This window comes from Micromys minutus (assembly GCF_963924665.1).
Source record: "Micromys minutus genome assembly, chromosome: 18".
Taxonomy (NCBI): domain Eukaryota; kingdom Metazoa; phylum Chordata; class Mammalia; order Rodentia; family Muridae; genus Micromys; species Micromys minutus.
The window spans coordinates 23,383,151-23,410,956 of record NC_137953.1 but is presented as its reverse complement, the minus strand read 5'-3'; the positions used below and the strand labels follow the sequence as shown (position 1 = coordinate 23,410,956).

Sequence of the window (27,806 nt, the reverse complement as noted above, 5' to 3'; positions counted from 1 at the left end):
CTGTAAATCATTAAACACTTCACAGGAATGAAGGCCACCTCTCTTCCAAGACTGTGTTTCCCTCTCTAATTATTAACAAAATTTCTGTTGTTTCAAACTGTGTGTGTGTGTGTGTGTGTGTGTGTGTATGAGTGTGTGTGTGATGAGAAAAGGAAATAGACAGACCAAGGCACACATATGTCGATCAAAGGATAGCTTTGGGAGTCCCTCTTTCCTCCATAGATTCTGGGGATCAAACCGGTCTTCAGACTTGCATAGCCGCGAGTTCTAACCGCTGAGCTGTTTTGCTGACCTGACATGTTTTACTTTGGTGTTAAGTACTTGTGATGCTTCTGTTCTAACATGGAGACTTAGATTTAAGATACTTGTCTTTTTAAAATCTGATTATGTTTTAGTAAAGAGGGTATTTTTTCACTCCTAATCTTCAAGCATTGATTGTAAGTGAAAACAAGTTAAAGTCACCAACTTTTCTCAAAAACTATGGAGCATTTTATATTGGTTAAAAGCAATGCGGATTCTTTGAGAATCTTCCTTCCTTGTTTCGGGAATCTGTTATTTTAAGAATCTTCTAATAGAACCTTTCTTACTTAAAAGACCTTCGGTTGCTGTTCCTGGGATGGAGCCCAGGGCCTCACGTTTGATAAGCACAGCCTGAACTCTAGTAGTATACCAACTCAACATCAAGGAACCTGGAACTTTGGCTATGCCATTTCCAAGATTAAATTGTTCCAGGAGCGAATGACAGAACAATAATAAAAGAAAGGAATTAAAAAGGACCAATCTCTCTCACTGGTACTTGTGGTTGAGAGCCTTAGGTTAGACTTCTAGTATCCGTGATTCTTTGTTTATCTTTAAGAGACTGTGGGTTTGCAATTTTATCTTTCTTTATTAGTGTGTTCAGTGCACATAGTAAGTTTATAGAACTGCATGTAAAATACAGGACTCAAACAATATGGTTTTGTTTCTAGTGGGATCATGAAACCTGGTCTTAATGCTATTCTGGGACCCACAGGCGGAGGCAAGTCTTCGTGAGTATAACATACAAATAAATGAGCCTATTCTGTTCATTAAGCATCACATTTACATAAGCAGTTGTTAGCCCATTATTTCCAGTATATGTGGTCTGGCCTTAGATACCGTGGATAATATGGAGTTGAACTAACACATGGTTTTGTGCCAAGCACCAGAATGAGGTCAGCTCTAGTTCATGTGGAAGTGACTGGCATATAGTGGAAAACCATATTATGTAATAGGAAGGAGGAAAAAGGATGAAGTAATGCTAAAAATGAAGGCATATAGAGAAGGTATAATTGTAATTTTGAGTAATTAAGCAACATTTTGCCTGGATTGCAATCTCCAAGGTCCATTAACCAAGATGACCATTTGCGGAGGTCTTAATATTTAAGCCAGTATATATATTGCTTTTATATTTTGGGTTTTGCTGCAGCATATAAGGAAACAGAAGCTGAGAACTTTAAGCCTTTTCCTTTTTTTCTTCCTGTTTGATTTTGAAATAGGATCTCAGCTTTGTAGTACTGGCTGTCTTAGAACTCACTAAGGGTCTAAGTTGGCCTTGAACTCTCCCAGATCCTCCTGCCTCTGCCTCCTGGATGCTGAGAGGAAAGGTGTATGTCACTATGCTTAGCCTATGAATTTATTTTTAAACTACAAACATAGCAAATAGCAAAATTTGCATTTAGAACAGCTAAGCCACATGGTCTGTGTTGAAAAAAAAAAAATCCTAATAACCTGTGTGTTCTTTACAGGTTGCTAGATGTCTTAGCAGCAAGGAAAGATCCACGAGGGTTATCTGGAGATATTTTGATAAATGGAGCACCTCAACCTGCCAACTTCAAATGCAGTTCAGGTTATGTGGTTCAAGTGAGTGTTAGTAGATTCGAGCAATATATGTGCACATATATATGCTTACCGTGTAGTTAACTGCCAAGTGAATTTATAAAATGCTCATAGAATCTGTGTGTTTGCACCAGATTTTCACAATCTTTCACTGCACTGGCAGTGTTACTTAGGGAAAGACAGTATACCTACCTATACTGTGGGGTCAGTGGGGTCAGTCCTGGCTGCTATATAATTTCAACAACAACAGTAACAAAAAAAATGTTTACTTATCCTTTACTTTCTCTCTTCCCATTGTAGACGTCTTTCCCAAATCCTTCCATCAGCCAGCCTTGAGACGTGTAGCAGTACTTTCACACGTACCCTGTTGGGGTGTATGACTGGGCGATAAAGACATTTAACTCTCCCTGTGCGGTCTATGAGGTCACTGCAACTTAAGAGAACTTGCGGTTTGCCCATAGCCAGATTTTTACCCTGGATGTGTTGTGTATATGGATTGAATTGTATATACTCAGGTCATGGGTATAGAAAGACTCCCATATCTCACTAAATGCCACCTTTCCTTAAGGATGACGTTGTGATGGGCACCTTGACCGTGAGAGAAAACTTACAGTTTTCAGCAGCTCTCCGCCTTCCAACGACTATGAGGAACCGTGAAAAAGATGAGCGGATTAACACAATCATTAAAGAGTTAGGTCTGGAAAAAGTAGCAGATTCCAAGGTAAGAAAACGCCTCATAGCAAGGAACAGAACCTTAGCTAAAAGTTTCCTATAATGTCTAAGTGGCAGAAAGTAACTGCTGTTCTATATGACGAGAAAGTAACTGGCTGTATAAAATAAGATAAAAATTAAGAAGAAGAAACAAGCAATGAATAGTGATTGGTTCCTGGGAATGGCGTGCAGGGAAATGGATTCTCCATAGCCTTTTCTCTGTGTTCTTCTGTATCCTTGTTCTTCTAATCAGAGCTCGGCGCATCCCTGCACTAAGTGCTGTGCTGCTTGTGGAGGGACAGGGACACAAGAAAGACAAGAATCCAGAGGTTCGCTGTGATTTGTCTTCCACATTTGTATCTGCTCACATTGGGATTGACTTACGGTCTGTCCCATGTGCGAGTTACTTTCCTGTAGTCATTCCTTGACGGTTTTGTTTCTCTTCCTTTCCTTCTACCTCTCCTTTCATTTGTTTTCAGACTTCTCCATACCAGGCTGTGTTGGTAAGAGAGTAACAAAGAGAAAAACGGAGCTGCTCCTTTTGCACGGGAATTAGGATCAATAAGAGGAATTGAGACAGTAGTTGAACTTTATAAACCACCAGTCAGTCTAGTTTTGGCTGAGCAGACATTTGGGCATCACGTGAAAATACAGTGGCTGTAGTTTAACCCTCCTGCCCATAATAACTTAACTCTCTAGAGGCCATGGATAATGTGATTGTAAGGAATTGCTGCGTTTCTTGGTACTTGCTAGCAGTCATTCATGTGCTGTTATTTTGTTGGGAAAAAATAACCTTGCATGTTTCCACAGACAGCATCGACTTGGAGACTTAAAATGGTGTAGTAGAATGGGAACTGCTCCCCCCACTCCCACCCCCTGTCTCAGTCCACTTAGGGACCGTTGAACAGATAGTGGGGCTTTAGGTGCTGGATGGTAATAGACTATGACCAGCATGCTTCCCTTTCCTCCTTATTAACCTGTATCTCACTTGGTAACCTGCTTGCAAGCACAAGGACCTGACTTCAGTCTCCCAGTGTCCACGCAAAGCCAGCCTCCCGTGGTGGTCACTTGTAATCTTTGCATTGGGGAGGCAGAGACAGGTGGATTTATGAAGCCTACCTGACTTGACGAGAGACAAAATAAATTGGATGGTTTCTGAGGAATAACACACTGTTAAAAGCATAGACCTCACTTGAGGTCAGGCCACCTTGCAGCTCTAATCAGAGCCTCGGTTTACTTATCTGGCTAAAAAGAAACTGCCTTCCTCCAGGTATTTTGTTGTTGCTAAACCAATGATCTTAAGAGTGAAGGCAATAAAGCATCTCTACAAGAGGCAGGTGATGGGGGTGTGTGCTTACAAGAGACATCCAGAGACAATCAGGGCTGTCTGCCAAATGATGGCAACCATGTTCACTCTGGTTGACAAAGATGTTGCTTGCTTCAGGTTGGAACTCAGTTTATCCGTGGTATCTCTGGGGGAGAAAGAAAAAGGACAAGCATAGGAATGGAGCTGATCACTGACCCTTCCATCCTTTTCTTGGATGAGCCCACAACTGGTTTGGACTCAAGCACAGCAAATGCCGTCCTTCTGCTCCTGAAAAGGTAAACGCTGAGAGACATTTTTTACTCATTTACTAGGGAGTTAGTTCTGTGACACAATGCCTGCTTTGTGCAGGAGTGAACAGCAGATGTCTTCCTACCGTATTAAAGGGAAAGAAGAGATATTAAGAATGGTTATTTAGAACATGGAGAGTAACGGCTGTGGTGCGGCTTAGTTTCTGTTTTACTTTTATTTATTTTTATTGGATATTTACTTACATTTCAAATGTTATCCCTTTTCTTAGTTTCTGCTCTGGAACCCTTCTCCCCCTTCCTCTATGGGGGTGTTCCCCCACCCCACCACTCTACCCTGGCATCCCCTACACTGGGGCATCGAGGACCAAGGGCCTCTCCTCTCCTTGATGACCTTATAAGGCCTTATATAACATCCTGTGTTATATAAGGACATTTTCACACAAATATGGTGTGTGGTGAGCACAGCCCTCCATACTCCCCACTTCTTACTCCCACTCCTGCGCTTTTCTGTCCCCTAGACGGTCTCGCTCCTAATTTTATGTCATATATAAATACATGATTTAATGTATCTATAAAGTATTGGAACCCAGATGAGAGAAGGCGGAGGGTGTGTGTCTTTATGAGACTGGCTTAATTTACTTAACATGATTTTCTCCGTTTAACTCAGCTTTCCTACAAATACCATATCTTATATTACCATGTGTTTACACACTTCGCTCGGATTGACACCTAGGTTGGGTTCCATTAATTTTGCTGCATTCTCTGTCCTCAGTTTCTTCATCTAATATCATCACTGTATACACACAGTCACAGGGAGAGAAAGAGACAGAGAGAAGAGAGAAACAGAGAGACAGAGACAGACCGATGCTTGCTTCTGTAACACTGACCTGTAGTTTCCTGTTTAGACCTTATGTTATAGTTTGATATGTTCTACTCTGAGTGTCTTTTCTTCCTCACTCCTGTGAGGCTCCCAATACTCTACTTTATAAACTCGAGACTGAGCTTTACATTTCGTATTTGGTGAACAATAACTCCTAGATGCATTTATTCCATATTCTATCTCGATTATCCAATTATTGATATTCTGTCTTGGTGGAGTATTATTGGTGGTGGTGGTGGGGTGTTTGTTTGCTTGCTTTGGCTTTTTGAGACAGAGTGTATTCCTAGAACTTACTGTGTCGGCTTCTGCATTTGCAAGCCAAAGTGTCCTTCTTCCTGTGTGCCTTGCTGTATGTGTGCCTGTACCCTAATAAAAGCCTTTTCTTACCTTTCATATATATGTATTGTATATAATATATTATATATATGTACACACATATATAATACATACATACACACACATATATATATATGTATGTATATGTATATATTCTCCCCAGACTATGATTCAGTATCTGTGAAGACTGTCCCAGCACATTCTAATGTTTAATGGACTCCATTCTGCAGCTGTTCCTTTCTTAAGAAATCCTGGCAGGATTTGTTTGACTTGTATTTTGCTTGTTTCTAAGCACTGAGTCCAAGGCCTCTCACATACAAAACACTATTGACAGCTAATCTCCAAGACCTCTATACTTCCAGCTGCTCTTGTTTTTCATAAAAACAGCAAGTTAAATTTTCCTCACATAGAGTTTGACACTTAAAAATGTGTAAACTGAAAGGATGTTCTCAAGCACACACCTTGAGATGAGATGACAGATGAAATGTGTAAGAGAAAATCAGATTGAAATTGGGAGAGATGTTCTAACAGAAGGAATGAAGCACTCCTTAGCAGTGAATGTAAGGGTCAGAAGCTCAATGACTCTTTATTTTCCTTCTTGTCACATAGGATGTCCAAACAGGGCCGAACAATCATCTTCTCCATTCATCAGCCTCGGTATTCCATCTTTAAGTTGTTTGACAGCCTCACCTTACTGGCTTCCGGGAAACTCATGTTTCACGGGCCAGCACAGAAGGCCTTGGAGTACTTTGCATCAGCAGGTATAGTTCTTTTCCCATGCTTCCTTCACAGAATTGTGGACAGAGCAGAGGGTCGGACCGCAGAACTGCTGTTTATTCTTGACTGACCATGGCTTCTTCATTTTAAAGTAGCTTTGCTCCATTTTGTGTTAGTGTTTCTCTTCATTGTGTGCTTGTTTGTGTAGACCTATAATGCTCCCGGTACTACTTGAGTATCTGGGTCATTTGTGCTTAGGTGTATCCATCAACTGGGCCTGGGCTGTTCCCGTTTCCCAGTCCTGGTGGCCTTTCCCATAAACTCAGTAATGAGAAGTAGATTCACACCTAGCAGTTTAGTCAGTTGAACCATTTTGGAAAGACTAGGATTGTGGTTTCCTTAACCACAGGGCAGATCGGTTTTCACAAGCTACCAGGTGTGCGGTCATGCTGGGCTTTAATTGTGAGCGGGGTTGGGGGGTGGGGGGCGTGCCATGGAAAAGATGCTTAACTTTCTTATAATGTGAGACTGATCATTTAGTCTGTGAGGGGTCTGAGTGTTATTAGTGTGACTAGTCTCAAATCTCACTTTGATGAGCCTGCATTTTTGAAGATCTATGTACTTCATTTGTTACATGTATGAATTGTTTTGTCTACATGTATCTATGTGCATCATGTGTAGCACTTATCCCCTCAGAGGTCAGAACGAGGCACTGTATCCCCTTGGAACTGGAGTTACAGATAGCTCTGAGCTGAGATACAGTGCTGAGAACCAAACCTAGGTTCTCTGTAAGAACAAATGCTCATCTCTCCAGCCCTGTAGTTTCTTTTTAAACTCAGTATATAGAATCTTTTCTCATTGTAGAGATACCTGGCTATGATTATAAATGATTCTTTATAACCTCATATACACTTTTTAAATGTTCACAATTATTCTTAATTTTAAAAAAGTCAATCTCTCATTTAAAATAATTGGTTAAGCGCCCTGTCCTCACTTGCGGGGAACCCTAGTTTGAGTCCTAGCACTCACACAGTGGCCAAACTTCTGTGACTCAGTCCACAGAGATCCCCTGGCTCTGGCTCTGCAGGCATTAGGTCCACGTGTGGCACACAGACATATGTGTAGGCGAAATACCCACATATATAGAAAATATTTTTTAAGAAAAAAATACAATAAATTATTGAGTGGAGAGTTCAATAGCTGTGAATTTGAGGCAGACTTCAGGCCAGTGTTAGAGGACTGTAAAGTTGAGACTGGATTGAAGTGCTCTACTGTCTTTGTTCTACTGAGAATGCTGCTCAAATCTTGCTCCCTGTTTGGGATGATGGAAGGGTGACAGAAGAGAATTATAATCTCCCCACTTAACTGAAGAAAGAATAGTGATGTGCAGATACTGAAGTTGGGACGATTAATGTTTCTTTCCTCGCTCCCTTCCTTCCTTCCTTCCTTCCTTCCTTCCTTCCTTCCTTCCTTCCTTCTTCCCTTCCTTCCTTCCTTCCTTCCTTCTTCCCTTCCTTCCTTCCTTCCTTCCTTCTTCCCTTCCTTCCTTCCTTCCTCCTTTCTTTCCTTATTTCCTTTTTTTTTGACTTGGATTTACATCTTAGATAAAAGACTAGTGAGCACCGGAGCCTATCAGTAGTCTTTTATGTCTCATAATTTATGGTACACAGCAATGCAAAGGTTTCTTGAGTGTCCAAAATTGTTGGAGCATTTGTTAAGATTTTGAGGAAAGGATGTGTTAGTGAACGGGAGAGGGAGCATGGTGAGAACTTGTCGAGTTCTGTCTTCCCAAGCCTTTCCCACCTCATCTGAACGCACGTTGTCTTTTCCAAGACCATCAGGATTGTGCCCGTGTATTGCCTTCTTTTGCAGGCTACCAGTGTGAGCCCTACAACAACCCTGCAGATTTCTTTCTTGATGTCATCAATGGAGATTCTTCTGCTGTGATGTTAAATAGAGAGGAGCAAGACCATGAAGGTACATGAATGACTCTTGGAGATTCATTCACTGGTGTCTAATTGATTGATTAAAGCAGAGCAGTGTGACACATTAAAGCATGCGTTTGTAGGCCAGCCAGGACTACATAGTGAGATCCTACCTTAAGACAAAAATCATGTCTTTGAAATTCATGTTAACTCAGTGATGTGAAAACAGTCAGTAGGCAGACTGTTTTCTGTAAGTGCTATGAGTGTGTTTTTAAATTTAATTTGTAAATGAGTGTTCTTCTTAAAGTATCAGTTCTAAGGCAAAATTTCAAGTAAAATGGTAATTTTTAATAGTATTATCAGGGTTCTCTAGAGGACAGAAGCAATAGATGCATGTATGTATGTACATGTGTATGTATGAGAGTAGCTTACAGGCTATGGTCCAGCTAGTTCAATAATGGCTGTCCATTAATAGAAAGTCCAAGAATCCAATAGTTCAGTATTAGGCTGGATGTTCAGCTGGTCTTCAGTGTATGTTGGAACCCTGAAGAAGTGGACTCCAATGCCAGTGAAGGAATGCCTCAGCAACAGGCCAGACAAACTTGCAAGTGGAGTGAGGGCAAGCAGGCAAGAAGCTAAGGCTTCTATCTTCTATGCCCTTTATATAGGCTACCATCAAAGAGAACGGCCCATATTTAAGGTAGATCTTCCTACCCTAAAAAGGGATCCAGATCTAGGGTTCGTCTTCCCACCTGAAATGAATCAAATCAAGAAAAATCCCTCAAAGGTGCACCAAGTCACTGTGGGTATTGGTTAATTCCAGATGTAGTCAAGTTGACAACCAAGATTAGCCATCACAAGTATTTTATAAACAACCCTACATAATGGCTCACACCTTTAATTCCAGCACTGAGAGGCACAGGCCTGCAGGTATCAGTGAATTTGAAGCCAGTCTGGTCTAGAAAGCAAGTTTTAGGCCAACCAAGGCTACATAGTGAGATACTATCTCAAAACAAAGAAGAAACAAGAACCAACACATTATGCATTGTCCATAGAAGGCAAAGGCCAGAATCTTTTTAAAAATTAATTCTAAGTCTGTGGACTAAAGTGTCTATTTAAATAATGAGGGTCTAAACTCATGTGTGTGTGTGTATGTGCATATATTATTATTACAGAGTTTTCTGTGCCCATAAGATGTGACTATGCGTGGCTCAGATGGTTTTGGGGAGGGAGTATGGAAACTAATTATAGTAAATAATTTTATTCTTTTGAGAGGGTTTTACAGTGTAGCCTTGGCTACCCTGGACTCACTATGTAGATCAGGCTGGCCTCTGATTCAGAGATTCATTTGCTTCTGCCTGTTGAATGCTGGGATTAAAGGCATGTTGCACAATGCCGCTCACTACTGCAGAGGGATGGAACCTAGGAAAATAGAGCCGGTGAATATGGTGGACTAAAGTCTCACGAACTAGCCAGCTTTATTCAGAGCCTTGGACAGTTCATACTTTGAGGGTTAAGAAGGGTCACATTAGTAAAGTTCTCATGAATTCAGGATGTACATGATCACAAGGACAAACTGCATGTGGCAAAAAGGTGGTTTTCCATAAAGAGATATAAAAGGTGGTTTAAACATTTCCTTGAGTAACAGCAAGCAGTAATAACTTACCTGAAGTAAACTATCCACCATACTTCTGAGAAGCACAACACATACTCCAAGGACAATTCCATGTTTTGAAGGAACAAAGGTCATAAGAGGTGGGTCCTTAATGGCCCAGGGTTATGGAGGAAGGGTCAAGAGAGTGTAAACCCCAGATACCTCAATCATAAGAATGGCAGGAGTTGGCCATTTTCCTTCTCCCAACCTGATGCCATGATGCTGGCTTTCCCATATTAACCTTAGTAAGAAGTTATTGCCCTGACAGGCATCAGGGTTCCCTCTTTGATCTTAAAAAGGTCTCCCACCCCACAATGGTCAACCCTACCACCCCTGAGTATGCAGATGAGTCTTCCAACACCCCAGCCCTGGTCAGTGGTACCCAGCCACACCAACCTTGCCCCCAAAACCCCAGGGGCATAAATACCCCATTTTGCCATGATAAATGAATCAGTTCTCCGAAGCTGTTTCCAGGTGTGTTCTTTGTCCACACACTCCCTGATCCTGCATTGTGCTTGCCCACACCCAGCTAAGCTTCCCTTCCTCCATGCAAGTCTGGTATGCAAAAGGACTAACTACCCCAAGGGAGAAGCAGACATGGGGCACTGAGTAGCAACACAACTCTTGTCTTGTTTTATAATAGTATTCTTGCAAGCACTCAAAATTCTTATTATATGACTACATTTTTTGACCATGTTCCAACACATGCCCAGCTGGTGTTTACACACACACACACACACACACACACACGTGTAAGATTAAGGGATTATATAGTTGTGGAACCATAGAAAAATGAGTTAAATCTGTCATTAATTGTTAATGTTTCATTTCTTTATCTATGTTTATCCAAAGCAAACAAGAATGAAGAGCCTTCCAAGAGAGAGAAGCCAATAATAGAAAACTTAGCTGAGTTTTATATCAACTCTGCCACCTATGGAGAAACAAAAGCTGAATTAGATCAGCTTCCAGTAGCTCAGAAAAAGAAAAGAACATCAGCCTTCAAAGAGCCAGTATATGTTACTTCCTTCTGTCATCAGCTCAGATGGATCGCCAGGCGTTCATTTAAAAACTTGCTCGGGAACCCTCAAGCTTCTGTGGCTCAGGTAAACCAGCCAATGCCGCTGTGCTATGGGGTTGTCACAAGGAGGAGCTTGGCTCCTGATTAGTCCTCTCCTCCTTCTACTACTGTTCTAGTTGTTTCAGGATTGTATTTTACTTTCTCCTTATCCTTCTGTAACTTTCTGTCCTCTCTGTTGCGCCTCTGTTCCCAGATACTCAAGTTCCAATTTCAAATTATAAACAATACTCTTTTTTTTTGTGGGTCTCTCCCCCAGTGGTAAAATTCAGTGATAGTCGTTCTTAGCTCTTGAGCTTACAGAAGAAGTGTACAGTTGGCCCTGTTTGCCATTTGTACCACAGCTTACTCGTCTACACACAGGGTTTTCTATAATGTGTATTTTTTATTTTATAGGTATTGAGTTAATATACTGTTTATTGGTGTTGTGATGATAAATCTTTTGTTGGAAATAGTTGAACTTTGGTTTGAACCATCTAGTTATTTACACAGTGTAGACTTGGCAGATGTGGTTATATTTTCAAGATCTTAGAATGAATGTGTTATCTGTATAAAGAATTTAGTCTAATATAGTAATGTTTTTCTGGTTAAAACCATTTGTAAGCTATTTCAGTCCCCTGTAGAGTCATTAGGAGCAGACTATGAACTCTTTTATATTTTTGTTTTGCTTTGACTTTTGTGTTTTCAAGACAGGCTGTCCTGGAACTCCCTTTGTAGACCAGGCTGGCTGCAAACTCAGAGATCCACCTGCCTCTGACTTCCAAATTCTGGGATTAAAGGTGTATACCACCATGCCTGGCTCAAACTCACAACTTTTAACTGTGATCACTCAGAACATACTTTGAAAAAAAAAGCAAAAACAACCAAAAAAAATGGATCAGTACCTTTGAGTAAAGAGACAATAACATTTTCAAAGAATTTTTTTAACCCTTTTGTTCAGAACCGCAAAAAAGTCATAAATACCAAAATCTCATAGAAGTGTTCCTTTGTGTCATTGTAGAAGACTTAGCATGGCTGTTTCAAATTCGCCTTTCTATTCGCCGTGGGAAATAACTGGGAGGAAAGAATTCAGGGCCACAGTCACTTAAGGAGGTGCTGAAGCAGAAACCACTGGGGACCACTGCTTACGACTTGTCTCCCCTGGCTTACATAGCTCAGGCTCACCTGCCCAGCGTTGGCATCGCCCACAGTGGGATGATCCCTCCTACATCATTTAACAATAAAGAAAATGCCCCTCAGACACGTCCATAAGCCACTGTGAGGGAGGCAGTTGCTCAGTGGAGGCTCCATTTTCCCAGCTATGTCCAGTTGACAACCCAGACGAGCCACCCTAACAATAACCGTTACACATAGAAAAAGGCTGACGGGGTCTTTAGGAAACAGTCTAAGGGTGATACTTGCAGTGTGAGTATAAGAAGTTTGAATGCCCCCCCCCCCAACCCCAGATTGTGAAGTATGTAGTTTGGAACAGTAAGTACTTTGAAAATTATACTTTGGAAGAATATATGCATGCAAACTATGCATTGATGGAGTTTTCAGGATTTATTTTATAAGCTTGGCCTGCTTAGGGTTAGGTAGGAGAGTTATAAAGATATGCCAAGAAAATGGGTTTCCCCATTCTAAATGTATACCTTAATAGCAAAGGGATTTGTAATTCTCTCCTGAATGTGGGACTTCCCAACCTTTCTTCACAGCTATGATTCTCTGTCTCTATTTTACCTTGCTTCTTGTCAGATATGGCCTTCTCTAGTTACTTTGTCATGCAGGAGAGATAACTTAGGTGCTAAAGAGCATGTCCTTCTTCTGCAGAGGACTAAAGTTCATTGCATAACCCTCATCAGAGACATCAATCATGTATAACTCCAGCTCCAATAGCAGCTGACCCTTCTGGCCTCCTTGGGCATCTGCTCTCTTGTATGTTAGTGTGTATGTGCATGTGGGCACACACACACACACACACACACACACACACACACACACACACACACACACACCACGAAAACCTCATGTTTTGAACCAGAAGATTTGGCTTTTTTCATACACACAAGTGTATCTGTATTGATACAACCACACAGAACATTAAATGTTTGCTTTTAACCAGTTTTAGGTCTGTTCAAGCTGGACTTTATATTGTGATACTGTTAAAGTATTAAGATTTATTCTGAGCTTTGAAAATCCAAGATATATAAATGAATATTTCCATTTTTTTCAGATGAGTTTTTTTACATTTTAAAAATTACCTGTGAATAATATATTAATAGATAGAATTCTTTAGATAAATATTATTATTACCACTTTCACAAGCAGGCCAAGCTCATAAAATAAATCCAGAAAGCTCTATCAATACATAGTTTGCACATATATAAGTAAGTGTAGTTTTCCAAAGTATACTTTTTGGAGTACTCTCTATTCCAAACTACACGCCCTTGCTGCTCGAATCATCCTTAAATATTTTTTTCTCCAAAGTGATCCTGATGCAGTCTCCTTGGAGCTGTCTGCACAGGCTGAGTAGATGAAGATGGGTGTGTATGTGAGGATGTGGTAAATTAGCCAGATGTATTGTGATGACCATAGGCGCACAGCTTGCTGATGTTGGTGGAGAGGCAGTGAGAGAGGAGACAGGTAATGGGAGCTTGGATACCCACAGAGAAACAAGATGGATGTATGGATTTGTTTATTGTGACATGACACTTTACATTCATTCACATGCAGCTTGAATGGGTGGAAATCTTACTTCCTTAGCATCCAAAATTCCATCATAAGAATTTGTGGTTGTGTCCTTTAGGTTTTTTTTTTTGTTTTGTTTTGTTTTTTGTTTTGTTTTTGTTTGTTTTTTTGTTTTTTAATTTTTAATGTTAACAGAAAAGACATCATGTTTTCATTTAAACCTCTTGTGTGAAACATTTTGTTCATTATCAGGAAAGCTTAGTTCAACTCAGTTCAAGACTTTTAGACTCTTAGACTTTGGTTTGTTCTCAAAACAACCTCTGAAGTTTGCCCTGTGTACCTCTATACATGGATCCAGTGTCTCAGTCATGACTGGTAGATCTTAGGGCCCACTTGGCTGACTTGTCAGTTCCCTGGCTGCAAATGCTTTGATTTCCAGCTTAATCTAGAAAGCAGTGTAGTAACATATACTGCTCCATATGTTATCAGGAACTTATTGTAACTAAGTGTCTAAAGTGCTTATGAGAGATTATTGGATTTTGTACATGTATCTTAAAATAAGAAATGGTATGCAGAGATTTTAACCTCTAACGAAAATCCTTTTATCTTGATTTTTCTTTTTGAAAAGTTAATTGTTACAGTCATACTGGGGCTGATCATTGGTGCCATTTACTTTGGTCTGAAAAATGACGCCACCGGAATGCAGAATAGGTAAGTGAATTTGGACCCTGCCCCCATTCTGTAGATAACAATTAGCATGTATTAATTCAGAGCAGAAAAATAGAAAATACGTTTTCAAAAAGAGGTACAGAAGTCTATTCCAGAGGAAAAAAACAACCAAATTTGCATCTTAGTTTTGATAAAATACTGTTACTTTAAGTTTATGAATACTAATTAATGATTTAAACATAATAAATGTTCTGGTTAAATGTCACTGTTTTTTTGTGGGTAGGAATGAGTTGGTGTCTTAGGTAGGGTTTTACTGAGGTGAACAGACACCATGACAGGCAGCTAGGAGGAGGGTATTAAACCTCAGGCCCACACTGACACACCTACTCCAACAAGGCCACATTTCTTAATAGTGCCACTCCCTTGGCCAAGCATATACAAGCAATCACATTCTACTCCCTGGCCCTTATAGACTTGTTCAAGCACATGAATCTCTAGGGTCCATATCTAGCCATAGCATAATTTAAAAGCACATTTAGTCCAGATTCCAAAGTCCCCATAGTCTGTAGCAGCCTCAACAGTGTTAGAAGTTCAGACTCTTGTTCCAAAGTCTGGAATCCACTTAAGATCTTCTGGGCTCCTCCAAAGAGCTTGGGTCACATCTCTAGCTCTGCCCTCTGAAGCACTCTAAGCTCCAGTTAGTCCACTCCACTGCAGCTGCTGTTCTTCGTAGTTATCCCTTGGTATTGGCATCGCCAATATGCCGAGGTGTACCACTACAATTAGGCTTCACCAATAGCCTCTCATACCCTCCCTTTATGGTGTCAAGCCTCAACAGTTTTGCATGATCCCTTCAGTCCTGGGCTATCAATTGCAATTGAGGCTGCACCTTCACCAATGGCCTTCCCTGGCCTCTCACAGTGCCAGGCCTCAGCTGCTCTCTATGACCCCTTCATGCTTAAAAACCAATACACCTGGGTAATTCTTAGACATTGCTAAGTCCAACTGCAGCACAAGGTACAACCTTGGCTATCTCTGGAACACAGCTTCTTTGTGCTTTCAGAAAATGCTTCCCAGATGATTTCCCCTCAGTGATGCTGGCCTCTTCTTAATCAGCACTGATTTCTTAGCTCCAGCTAACCAACATCAATTGTCCAAATAGTTCCTTCTATTCTTTATGCTAAAGCCAGAACCACATAGCTGAAGCTGCTGAGTTCTGCTGCCTGCTGGGGCTAAAACATGGCCCCCAGCTTTCTGTTTTCTAACTCTCTTGGGTATCCTGGAACTTCTGTGGATTGACCTTGAACTCCGAGATCTGCATGGCTCTGTCTCCTGGGATTAAACATGTGTACCATCACACCTGGTCTTAATCTTTTCTTCACCTAGAAAGTGCTCTGTTCCAGGCTAGCCTTAAACTCAGAGATCTGCTTCTCCTGGGATTAAAGGTCTGTGCCACCTTGTTTGCACCTAAACTTAGCTGGGTGGGATCTTGCCTTAAATTCCCACTCCATTAATCTGTTTATCTCCTAGAACATAGGATTCAGCTCTGTTATACTTCCTTGTGCCCCTTTAGTATTCTAACAGTGTATTTTTTTTTCTTTTCTAAGCTTGCTACACTTGTTCAAAATGTTCTTCATGAGACCTAACCAGAGAACAAAGTCTATGCTGGGTGTTTCTGAAACTTCCTTTGCCAGTGCAATTAATCCAAGTCTCTTTACTTTAGCCTCAGGCAGACTCTTCAGACAAGGGCAAAGAGCAGTCATGTTCTTTACCAAAATACCACAAAAACAGTCTTTAGGCCGATTTCTGAAGTTCTTCTCCACTGAAATCTCTTAGACCTGAGCTGCACAATTTAAATCACTCTCAGCAACAAAGTCTTCCATGTTCCTTCTAGGACAGCTCACTAAACCCCACTTAAGATATTCCCATGGCTTTCTGAATTCAAAGTCCCAAATCCACATTATTCCAAACAAAAGCGTGGTCAGGCCTATCACATCAGTACCCTAGTCCCTGGAACCAACTTTGGTCTTAGTTAGACACCATGACTAAGGAAAGTCTTACAAAGGACACCATTTAATTGGGGCTGGCTTACAGGTTCAGAGACTCAGTCCATTATCATCAAGGTAGGAGCATGGCAGCATCCATGCAGGCATGGTGTAGGAGGAACTGAGGTTCTTTATCTTGTTAGGAAGGCAAGCTGGAGAAGACTGGCTTCCAGGCCGCTAGGAGGAGGATATTAAAGCCACGCCCACAGTGACATACCTACTCCAAGGCCACACCTCCTAATAGTGCCACTCCCTGGGCCAAGCATATACAAACCATCACAGTTGGTGAATTGAAAACTGACAGAGTTGGCTTTCTCATACACACAAAGCATGCAGATATGTATGTATTGATATAACCATAGATGATAAGTATATCCTTTTACCCAGATAAGAGTTTTATAAGTATTTTCTCTAATTCTGTAGGAATTCTGTCTGTTGGCAGTATCTGTTGATGCATGCATGGTTTTGATTTTGTTTGTTTGTTTTTCTGTTGCTTGTAAGACAAACTATATGTATGTTTTGATTCATTTAACTTGAGAGTTGAGTACATGTGTGGGATTCAGTGTATGCTAACTCTTTAATATGATAATGTGTAAATTCAGTCATAATTCTTGAATTTTTTTTAAAGATTTGGCTGTGTTTGGGTGTTTTGACTATATATAACTAATAATGTGTACTTGGTGCCGAAGATACCACAAGAGGGTGTCACATTGCTCAAAACTGGCATTACAGATGTTGTGAGATGCTATGTGCATGCTGGGAATTGAACCCAGGTCCTCTGGAACTGCAACGAGTGCTCTTAACCACTGAGATACCTGTCCAGCATATCCTTGAAATTTTTGTTTTCATAGTGACTTAATTTTTTTTTTTTTTTTGGAAATGAGGTGGGGGTACCATGATTCCTAGGCTGGCTTGAACTGATCTTCTTGTTGAGACATGTTACCAAAGCTAGCTTTACAGTGAGATATTTCGCTCTGTCAGGCTGTGAGTATATGTGCTTAGTAGTACTGACCTGGAGATCAGCGTCCGTGTCATGATTCATATAACGAGGGTCACAGTTTGCTATTGAGATTTAACTCAGCATTTGGCACCGATAGCTTCAGGTCACCATTGGAGCCTAGAGTGGATAGATGGTACTATTCCCATTTATTATCAAGGACTGTTGAATTTATTTCACATCTGGAGAAGGCTTATTTCTTTCCACAGAATCAACATGCAGGTCTGTCATTCAGGTCAAATAAGTTTTCTTTCTGTATAGAGTCAGTTAACATTATTCTAGAGAGCTATTCTCAGAGATAAATCATTATGTTTTTACCCACCTTGAAGGTTGAGATAACAAGACTGTCTCCAAAATTGCTAGCCATTGATGGTTATTGTGGGTGCCGTTTCGTAAGCCAACATAGTGTATACATAGGAACCAGAGGCTGAGGACGTGCACATTGGTGAGGGCTAGAGCAGGGCATTTGTTGCTCTTTCAGGACCCCGAGTTTAGCTCCCACTTTCTAAGGAATTTCACAGTTTTATGTTGGGCTATATCCTCATCTTATTTTTACTTATTTATTTTTTAATCATCGCTGTTTTAAAATATCCTGACCACTGTGAGAAGAACGATTACTTGGGTTCTGGGTTAACATTATTTTGGGAAGGTCAATGCCAGAAGTTAGAGCACCACATCTGCTGTCAAAAGCAGAGAGAGGAAGCCCGGGCTCCCTGCCTGCTGCTCTCGGATCCATGCGGGCTCGGCTCAAGAGGAAATCTCTTTACCTGCACATGCCAGGGCTCAGCCCATGAAATGGTGCCACCCACGTTCAGTCAACAGTCACGACAGTCCCCCAGCAAACGTGCCTAGAGGCCATCTGATCTGGATGACTCCTCATTCAGACTCTTCCCAGGTGATGCTAATACGTATCAACGTGGCGGTTAAAATTGGCTAGAACAGGCCGCACTTAGAGCTGCCCTCTGTCGCCTGCCCGGGCACAGTTGGGCATGCCTTAAAATATGTGTCCTATACCATCATATTAGGAGGTCATTGCCTCAACAGGAATTTTAAGGGAACACAGCTCAGTTCACAAAAATCTGAGGTGGAGAACTTCACTGTAACATGCAGTTAGTGGAGTCACATAGTCACCACCACAGGGCCACAGACGCAAGAGTACCTGGTACCATGTGTGTGTGTGGGGGGGTGTATGCAGTCATTCTACCTTCTCGGTATGTATGTTCACACGTGCATGTATGTGTATGTGCACAGTGCACTTGCAGGGGCAGCTCTCTCATGGTGGTACTGAGGTTTGAACTAGAATTGCCACCTATACCTGCTAAGACCCTACGCTTCCTCTCAGTGTTAACCGGAACAGTTTTATTAAAAAAAAAAAAAAACAAAAACAAAAACAAAAACAAAAACAAAAAAGACTACTAGTCTAAGGACCCAGAGTTGACTGGCACTTCTTTTCCCATTCTGTCCTGACAGAGCTGGGGTTTTATTTTTCCTGACTACCAACCAGTGTTTCAGTAGTGTGTCAGCCGTGGAGCTCTTCGTTGTGGAGAAGAAACTCTTCATGTGAGTATGTCACACGGGTCATGTGAGTATGTCCACACTTGGGTTAAAAATATCAGCCTAGCATTATTGGTGTCATTTATCTATCCTTTCAATTGCATGTGTACATATATGTGTTCCACAATATGGGTGTTTTTTTTAAAATGCATAGGATTGCAGTATTATGAAAAGGCAGTCCCAGAGTGGGTGGTTAAGGAAGTGTGGTGCCTGTTACCCGTAGTGAGGAGTTTCAAGTTTGGGGTGTGGTTTGGAAACCTCGGAGCTTCGAGAGAAAGCACAACAGCAGACCTCAAAGCATCTTCTGGTTAGCCATTGATAAGGGGCATCAGAAGTGTTAGGGGGTTCGGCAGCGCGGTAAAGTGGGTCAGTAGGGCAGGGAGCAACTACAAGCCTTGGTGGGCAGCAGCCTGCAGAGAGCCAGCTTCACAGCAGGGAACTGGCTGGTCTTTCTCCCGAGGTTCTCAAAGGTTGGAGAGATTTCTTTTCTTCCCACCTTTATATTTGCCAACAAAATGAACCAACAGAGCAAAGGAGCAGAGACATTGGTGGAAGTGTTTAGAATGAGTAAAGAGAGAGGTCAGGAAGAGGAGAGATTAGATTTGGTACCTGGCAGCGCTATAAGGTTATACGGCATGACTTTTAAAGAAAGAAGTTTTGCTGTAAAACAAATGAGAGTAGCCGGAGCTTAAAGAGTCTGATGCTGGCCTTGGCACCTTGGAGAGTAACAGTGTCATCTTCTTTGCCTCCGGAACTGGAAATGAGCTTCTGAGATACAGTTCTCCAGAAGAACCCAACATCAGAGAAGCAGTGTCTGAGCAGAACACGTGTGCACAGACTTGTTTCCCCAGAGTAGGATCTTCAGATACTAGATTTCACAAGCCAGAAGTGCTGTGAGGAGAAAGGGACAGTCTGAGAGCCTCCTGAAGCTCAGAGAACAGGAGTTGGCACCTAAGATGACAAAAGGCACAGGGGTCACGTAGGATGCTAACCTTACTAGGACTCTAGCGGTACAGCAGGCAACCTGTCTTCTGTTCTGCACCTTCTAGACTAATGTGGAACCTTTGTTCTGTATTTTTATAGACATGAGTACATCAGTGGATATTACAGAGTATCTTCTTACTTCTTTGGAAAGATTATATCTGATTTACTACCCATGAGGTTCTTGCCAAGTGTTATATTCACTTGTATATTATACTTCATGTTAGGTAAGTGAGCAGCCAAGTGAACATACCTGTAGTCACGGATGTAAAGGGAAGCTAACATCTCTGTGTATTTATATTTACATTTTCTATGTGTCTGTATAAAGAGATCTAAGAATTTTAATAACTACACACATTCCATTGCATATTCTCTAATGGGAAAAGCATGTTGAATTTGGAGTTATTTTTTATTTACTCAGAAAAAATCGCAGATTTAATCTTATATTATGCTCAGGTCTCAACCTTAGGATGGTGACATCAAAATTTCCATATTTTCCACCGCTATCTGTGCACATCCATAGAAACCATTCTGTTTTTACAAAACACTATCATGACAACCACTGATAGAGCTTAAAATTTCCATTTTATATATGTGGTTTATCATAAAGGATAAGAGATGGGGGTCTAGACCCTTAGATTCCTGATCTGTTTTCCTGTCACTATTTTAAAACCATCAGATTGTAAAACACACACACACACACACACACACACACACACACAAGATAAAAGGCCATTATTTCACATATTCTGCGGATTTCTTTACATTTCACTAAGAATAATTCTGAGTCCATAGATGGACAGCCACAGGAAACATGGCTGGTCCCACAGCTGCTGCCTTCTTCTGCTGCAGGAAACTCAACCAAGAGAAAACATTTATTCACCTGTACATCTCCACACCTCTCAGTGTTTGTTCTGCATGTATTCGTCTCCTGTAGATTATATGACACACACACACATGATCATGTTAGTGTGTGTGTGTGTGTGTGTGTGTGTGAGAGAGAGAGAGAGAGAGAGAGAGAGAGAGAGAGAGAGAGAGAGAGAGAGATCTCATTATAGTTTATAAAGTAGTTCTCAAACTTGATCCATCTTTTTATGTCTGGGGAGACATAGGTGGTAGAAGGCCCCTTCCCTCTACATGTCAAGCTACACTGAGATTATGTAATTATGATTCAGGTTTCTTTATTAATGTAGCTACAGCAAACACGAAGAGATGGGTGTGAGAAGGCAGTAGTCATGGAGCTGGTCCAGTTTCTCATTGCTGTTTGTTCGTGGATTTAGAATTAATCTTGGTTACATGTAAAGACATCCACATACTATCTGAAATAGTGCTCTTAAAACAAGCCTGGAGGGGAAAACTCTGGTGCAGTTACACAGGATCTAGAACAATGAGTTGGTGACCCAGAGGAATGGGACGATGAGGGACCCTTTCTCATTACTTCTGATGGGCACTTCTGCAGTGTTATGTGCTCAACTAACAAACCAGACACACAGCGGCTGCTCTGACGACCCCTTTTCTTCCCAAGGACTGAAGAAAACGGCAGAGGCTTTTTTCATCATGATGTTTACCCTAATAATGGTGGCTTATACAGCCAGTTCCATGGCACTGGCCATAGCCGCAGGCCAAAGTGTGGTGTCTGTAGCAACCCTTCTCATGACAATCTCTTTTGTGTTTATGATGGTGAGTACAGTCAGTGCTCCTCCGAGGAGCTGCTTCTTGCCTTGCTTTCTCTGAGTATATTCCATCTGTTGCAGACACCTGCTTTGAGGACCCTTGACAGTAGGATGCTGAAACTTCCAGAAAGCCAGATGCAGAAATAAAGTGAATGTTGGGGAAGGCAGTGGTTTTGCTGACATGTCCTTACTAAGGAGTTTTTAAGACAGTGGTTTTTACCCTGGGCATGTGGTGTGTGTCTGTGATCTTGGCACTTAGGACTGTGGCTGTACATTCAGTCCAGGCCTGAGCTACACAGTGAGACCCTGTCTCAAGACGGCTGCCATCGAAGCCACTGCACCTAGTGTGCTTCTTGTTACTCGGGAAACTCTGATGTCCTGGAAGGAAAAGTCACAGAAATGGAAAATAGTCTTCTTGTTGATATTTGACGATCTTGATAAGTCGAAGTTTGAAAACCAGAATCACTGTTGACTTCTTCAGAAAAGGAGCAGCATATCTTGTATGCTGTCTCCTGCTTAATAACCAGAATTGAATTCCCACAGAAGGGAAAGTGAAGTTTATGAGAACTGTAACAGTGTACACCACGGAATCTGTCTTCAGACCTTCTTATATTTTGAAAAGTATTTTTAAAATAGTAAATAAATAAATATAAAAACTTTAAAGGCCAGGTAGTATGTGTTCAGTGTATGTTCTCAGCTCGAGGGAGATCTTAGAAACAGGCAGATCAGTAATGTGAGGTCTTCTTTAGCTCCATAATAAGTTTGAGAGCAGCCTTTAAGAAGAAAAGGGTAGAAACTTTCAGAGTCCACCTACCTTCTCTCTAGGTTCCTGACTGCTTTCCACCAGTACATACTTGCTTACTTTGCAGTGTGTTTCCTTATTCCTAATCTTGCTCAATTTTTCACTCAAGTGATAAACTGAAAAGACTTGCTATGGTTTACTTCCTTTGTCTTTGAATTTTGAAACTACCAGGGTATATGCTATGTAGAAAATGACAATTTGTTTATATTCTCATCCAATAAGTAAAATACCTTCGAACAAGAAATGAATCTTTTCAATTTTTGAAAGACTTATTTATTTTATGTATGTGAGTACACTGTCACATATCTCCAGACACACCAGAAGAGGGCACCAGATCCTATTATAGATGGTTGTGAACCATCATGTGGTTGCTGGGATTTGAACTCAGGACCTCTGGAAGAACAGTCAGTGCTCTTAACCGCTGAGCCATCTCCCTAACACATGTTTTTGTCTTTGTTTGGACTGATTACTGTGTAAGTATTTATAAATCGGACTTTGAACTGGCTTTTGCTCAGAGGTGCTGTGTCATACAGTCAGTACTTGCTTAACACAGTTCTGACCATGAATACACAGGCCAACAACATTGTTGCTGCCTTGCGTACTCCAGCCCTCTCAGTATGTTACAACACATTCCATGAGAACCTCCTCTGCTTCTTTTCCTCTTGAGCATTCCATTTCTGATATATCCACTCAGATTCTGATTTGGGGGCAGTCATGGTTTTCTTAAGATTTATTTTGATGTTTAAATTATGTGAGTGTATGTGCTTCTGTGAAGAGTCTATATAGAGTGTAGTACTCTCAAAGACCACTGATGGCGCCAGATACTTATGGGTGGTTGAGATCCATCTAGTATGGGTGCTGAGAACCCAGCTCAGGTCCTCTGCTAGAGTAGTAAGTTCTCTTGACCCCACTGAGCTATCTGTAGCCCCATAGCTTATGTGGAGGTATTAGCTGTGTTTTCTGCTGTCAATTTCTACATGTGCTTAACAGTTCTAATTTGGAGATAATTTTATACCTACATTCTGAACCTAAAATTATTCCTAGACCTATGACTATGGAATGTACATTGTGGAAGTAACATCTTGTCTGAATGTACAACATGCTTGCCCTGAATTGTTTTAGTGTGCTCCGTATTATCCAGGATTATTAGCAGGAGCATTAGTACAGTCTGCCTCCCATATCAAAAGATTCAACTGAGAAAAAAATGTACATTTTACTTGTGCGTGTATGTCATTTTCTTTGTCATTGTTCCTTAAAGAACAGTATATTCTGATAATGGCAGCGCATAATTTTAATCCTAACATACAGGAGGCAGTGTTCAGAGCATGACTACACATTTGAGGCCAGCCTGGTTTACATAGAGATTCCCTGTCTCATCCATTCACTCACTGATTTGTAAATAATAGAGTATACCAACTGTTTGTTTAGAATTTTTATTGTACCAGGTATTTTATTCATTCGGTGGATAATTTGTAATGTATCTGTTTAAAGTGTAAAGGTGGGCTGGGAAGATGGCTCAGGGTTTGAGAGCACTAATTGCTCTTCCAGAGGTCCTGAGTTCAATTCCCAGCAACCACATGGTGATTCACAACCATCTGTAATGGGATCTGATGCCCTCTTCTGATATGCAGATATATATGCAGAACACTGTGTATATAGTAAATAAATAGATCTTTAAAGAAAATGAAGTGTAAAGGCTAGACTGGAGAGATGGCTTAGCAGTTTAAAGCTCTTCCTGAAGATCTAGGTTCGATCCACAGCACCCACATGGAGGCTTATAGCTGTTGGTAATTCCAGGGGATCTAGTACCCTCTCTGGTCTCCATGAGTATCAAGCATGCACACTGTGCACTTACGTAATGCAGCGAAAACACTCTTACACACAAAACAAAAATGAATAAAGTATAAAGGTTATGTGAAGGTTATGTTACAGTACTGTGCCATCTTAAAACTAAAAGAATTGCACGTCTGTATAATTCAGTTCATGTTAGAGGCCTGGACCTAACCTACACTCTTGGAAGACCAAGGGATAATTCTGTTTCTTGATCTTCCATTGCAGTTAAAAAGAAAGTTGAAGACATATTCTAAACCATTAAGGATCTTCAAATAACTCGGATCTATAATATTAATGATAGGTGTATTATCCCTTTTTATTGCCATAAATACCCACTACAGAAGTACTCGCACATGTCAAGCAAGACTGTTAGCAGGTACAATACCTGGGAAGGTTTCATACTGCCTTGGTCTTTACCGAGATACTTACCAGGTACAGATTATTTGAGGAAGAGTTTTGTTTTTTTGTTTGTTTGCGGTAATCATGCCATATAGCGTAGGCTGGCTTTGAACTCACAGGCCTTCTGTCATAACCTCTCTAGTTTTGATTATAGGCTTATACTGTCATTCTTGTCTATTTGTAGGGGCCTTGAAAGAGGTCTTGTCTAGAGTTAGGGAGTTACTGGACTGGTTCTGACTTGCAGGTTTTGCATCTTACAGCTCTTTTCTGGCCTCTTGGTGAATCTCAGAACCATTGGGTCTTGGCTGTCCTGGCTTCAGTACTTCAGCATTCCTCGATATGGCTTCACAGTAAGTTACACTTGTTTGTCATTGTGACTGTGCTCCTGAGCTAGGAACAGTACAACAAAGTCTAACCATGTCATTTCCTTAGCCACAAGTATGAACATATGCCATCCAAGGTTTCCTTGCAGGAACAGTGGATGATAACTTCCCATTAATCTTTGTTATTGGAGGATCAAAGAGTCATCTGGGATTTTTCAGTTACACCATTATTGGAGGGGCATAAAGAGTGGGGGAAATCACATAAAGGAGAAAGTTTGACTAATTGATGAAAGATATTTTGTTTCTGTTCAGTATGAAAGTAAATGAGAGGACAGGGGACTATTACACATAGTTTACATTGAAACAAATCTGAAGAGAAATAGACTGTAAGACTCAGCAACTGTATTGGTTTTAGCAATTAGTCAAATACAGAGAAAACAGCTGCATCTTAATTCCGTGTAATGAGCATAATTATAATTTTATTAAAACAGGGAAAGATGGTTACTATAAATTAACAGTATCCATTGAGTATGATTATACCCTAAGTTTATTGATTTTTCCAGGGAAAATAACTTCAGCTATTTTAGTGCTGAGAGGGGAGGGAGGGAAAAGGCAAGCAGGCCAAACACATGTATGCACACATATGCATATTGGCATGCTCTTAGAAATAATAATAAAGATTACATTTGTGCATATCATTGTAATAATTCTTTGGAAACATTTTGGAATGTAACACTGTTAATATTGCTCTGACCTTGTGTGTGTTCTAGGCCTTGCAGCATAATGAATTCTTGGGACTAGAGTTTTGTCCAGGACGCAACGAAACTGATGACAACACCTGTACTCCTAACAACTATACAATGTAAGTCTGTGTTCAGTGTCAGGGTATGTTTGAGTTTACTTTGGTGTGCTGTAAATAGTTGCTGGGCTTAGAGGTGGGATGAGTCACACTTTTGAGCCTTGATTTTCCAGTCTGTAAATGGGCTCTTTTCTTTATACAGTTGATCCACGTGAGAATATTGAACAGCTCACCTAACTTATTACAGTTAGATCCATATTTAATGTGAAGAAATGCTTCCTGTATATTGACTGGGACATTTTGAAAGCCCCTTAGTTATTTTTGAATGTCAGTTTGAATTCTTTTCAGAACTTGTGGGTTATAAATGGGCTGCTTTGATAGTTTAAAAGGGATTTGTGGTCTGTGAACTCCCAGAGCCCAGAGCGGAAGACAGTCTTAAACACTAGGACAAGAATGGAGTCCCAACCACTGTGACCTGTCACCTCGTTCTGCATCATTGGCTTTAGGAGCATCATGGAAGACAGGGATGTGTGTGTGTGTGTGTGTGTGTGTGTGTGTGTGTGTGTGTGTGTACAGAAACTCTATAAGAAGGTGTATTCTTTCAAAAATTAAAATAGAATTTGGTTCTAATAAATTAGATGAGCTTATTTTAAAATGTCGATACTTTCTGTAATTGCTAATGGTTTGACTTTTTTAAATACAGAAATTAATGAACAAAAGAATGCTTGTCTCCTGAGCCTTCAGTTGTAGAAATAGTTGCTGATAATAGGATGATTTTTCTATTGTTGGTTGTGAAAAGAGCAATTTCTGAAGAAAGGATTTTTTTCTTGCACTTCTCTTTGCATCCCCACTTCATTTGGGTTTGATCTGGGTGTGGCATCTTTCTCACACGAAGTCCCCTCCTGATGGTCAGGAAAGAGTGGACAGAAAAGGTACAGAGGACGAGGAGATAAGACAGGCTTTGTGCTTACATAGGTTCATACTGCTGAGAAGAAGGAGAAACCTGCTCTTAAAGCAGAAAGGAATGGCTGTTCTGAGAGTGCTGAATCCCAGCATGCACCGGAAAAGCAGCCACGTGGGTAGATTTGCAGCCAGGGCCACTCCATCCCAATCCGATCTACTTCCTGTCTAAGGCTGTCAGCAGCGTTCTCTTGCTAAGTGTCTGCGGTCAGACTGACAGACACGGCTTTTCCTTCACTTTGTGGGTGAGCAAAATGAAGGACTGAGCTACAGCTGAGCTCTTCCTTTTAAAGGCAGCTGATGAAGTGTTTCTGCTCTTTGTGGACAGAGCCTAATAGGTTTAAAGAATCTGAGGAGGCAAGAAACTCAGCTCACAGTGAGACTATGTTAACATGAATAAACTTGTTGAACTACTTAACAGTTATACACTTTTAGATTGTTTTAGGATTAATTAAACTTAACTAGGTACAAGTTGCTTAGCATAGCATCTTGTAAATTATAAGGGATAGTATTTATTTGGCTACGCAATAGGTTTATGTAACAAAGAAATGCTGAATATATTGGTTAATATTTGACAGATGCTAGAAATGAAGTTAATTAACTTTGTGTATTTTCAATTTCAGATGTACCGGTAATGACTACTTGATAAATCAGGGCATTGATCTGTCATCTTGGGGGCTGTGGAAGAATCATGTGGCCCTGGCTTGTATGATTATTATCTTCCTCACAATTGCCTACCTGAAATTGTTGTTTCTTAAAAAGTATTCTTAATTTTCCCTTTAAAGAACTATTCATTGTACTCCAATTAAATATGGGCACTTTGATTAACATACCCAGTGTTCTTTGCTTCACAGTTATTCTGACGTATAAAAATACCTAACACTGAAAACTAAGGGCATTTATGTGTCACATACTAAATCCAGTCGGATTTCCTGACTTGAAAAGGGGAGACTTGGATTCTAGAGACTGCTGATATGTCACTAATATATATTTTCTCATCTTTTAAACTGATGTGCAGAAGCCAGGCATGGTGGCATCCCTAGTAATCCTGGCACTTAGAGGAGGCAGAAACAGACTGTAGGTTGAAGCTTGTTTGGACCCTGTATTAAAATAACACTAAGCGAGGTAATCGGATAGGGGAGTGGCTCTTGAATAGTCTGCGAGTTTATAGTCTGCTACTATTTAATTACTAATACATATGTATTAAATATATATATTGAAGCTGTATCAGAAGTCTGGAACCTATTGTAAAACTTACTATCTTTCCAGTTGAGGGCTTTGGGTATAGTAGAAGGTTTATATTACAGCTCTTATACCATTCTAGGGACTTGTAGTCCTGAATAGTCACTTTCCCTCTTTGGCGTAGCTCAGGGA

At 40.7% G+C, this 27,806-nt stretch overlaps 1 protein-coding gene across 5 annotated transcripts in view; it reads left to right on the top strand.

Moving 5' to 3' along the window:
• Positions 1–27,264, top strand: part of ABCG2 (ATP binding cassette subfamily G member 2 (JR blood group)) — a 54,769-nt gene extending 27,505 nt beyond the window's left edge. The window contains exons 3-16 of one of the 5 annotated variants that reach the window (XM_080932498.1): positions 969–1,028; positions 1,767–1,881; positions 2,426–2,578; positions 4,013–4,170; positions 5,969–6,120; positions 7,949–8,053; positions 10,508–10,758; positions 14,026–14,108; positions 18,579–18,668; positions 19,746–19,870; positions 21,169–21,323; positions 24,611–24,700; positions 25,444–25,535; positions 27,056–27,264. In XM_080932498.1, coding sequence (XP_080788624.1) covers positions 969–1,028; positions 1,767–1,881; positions 2,426–2,578; positions 4,013–4,170; positions 5,969–6,120; positions 7,949–8,053; positions 10,508–10,758; positions 14,026–14,108; positions 18,579–18,668; positions 19,746–19,870; positions 21,169–21,323; positions 24,611–24,700; positions 25,444–25,535; positions 27,056–27,203 — 1,777 coding nt within the window. In that variant the 3' untranslated portion in view covers positions 27,204–27,264. Of the gene's footprint in view, positions 1–968; positions 1,029–1,766; positions 2,579–4,012; positions 4,171–5,968; positions 6,121–7,948; positions 8,054–10,507; positions 10,759–14,025; positions 14,109–18,578; positions 18,669–19,745; positions 19,871–21,168; positions 21,324–24,610; positions 24,701–25,443; positions 25,536–27,055 lie in introns of those variants that run through there. The other 4 variants (XM_080932500.1, XM_080932501.1, XR_013975420.1 and 1 more) reach the window with 4 other exon arrangements.
• Positions 27,265–27,806: the final 542 nt, after the last annotated feature.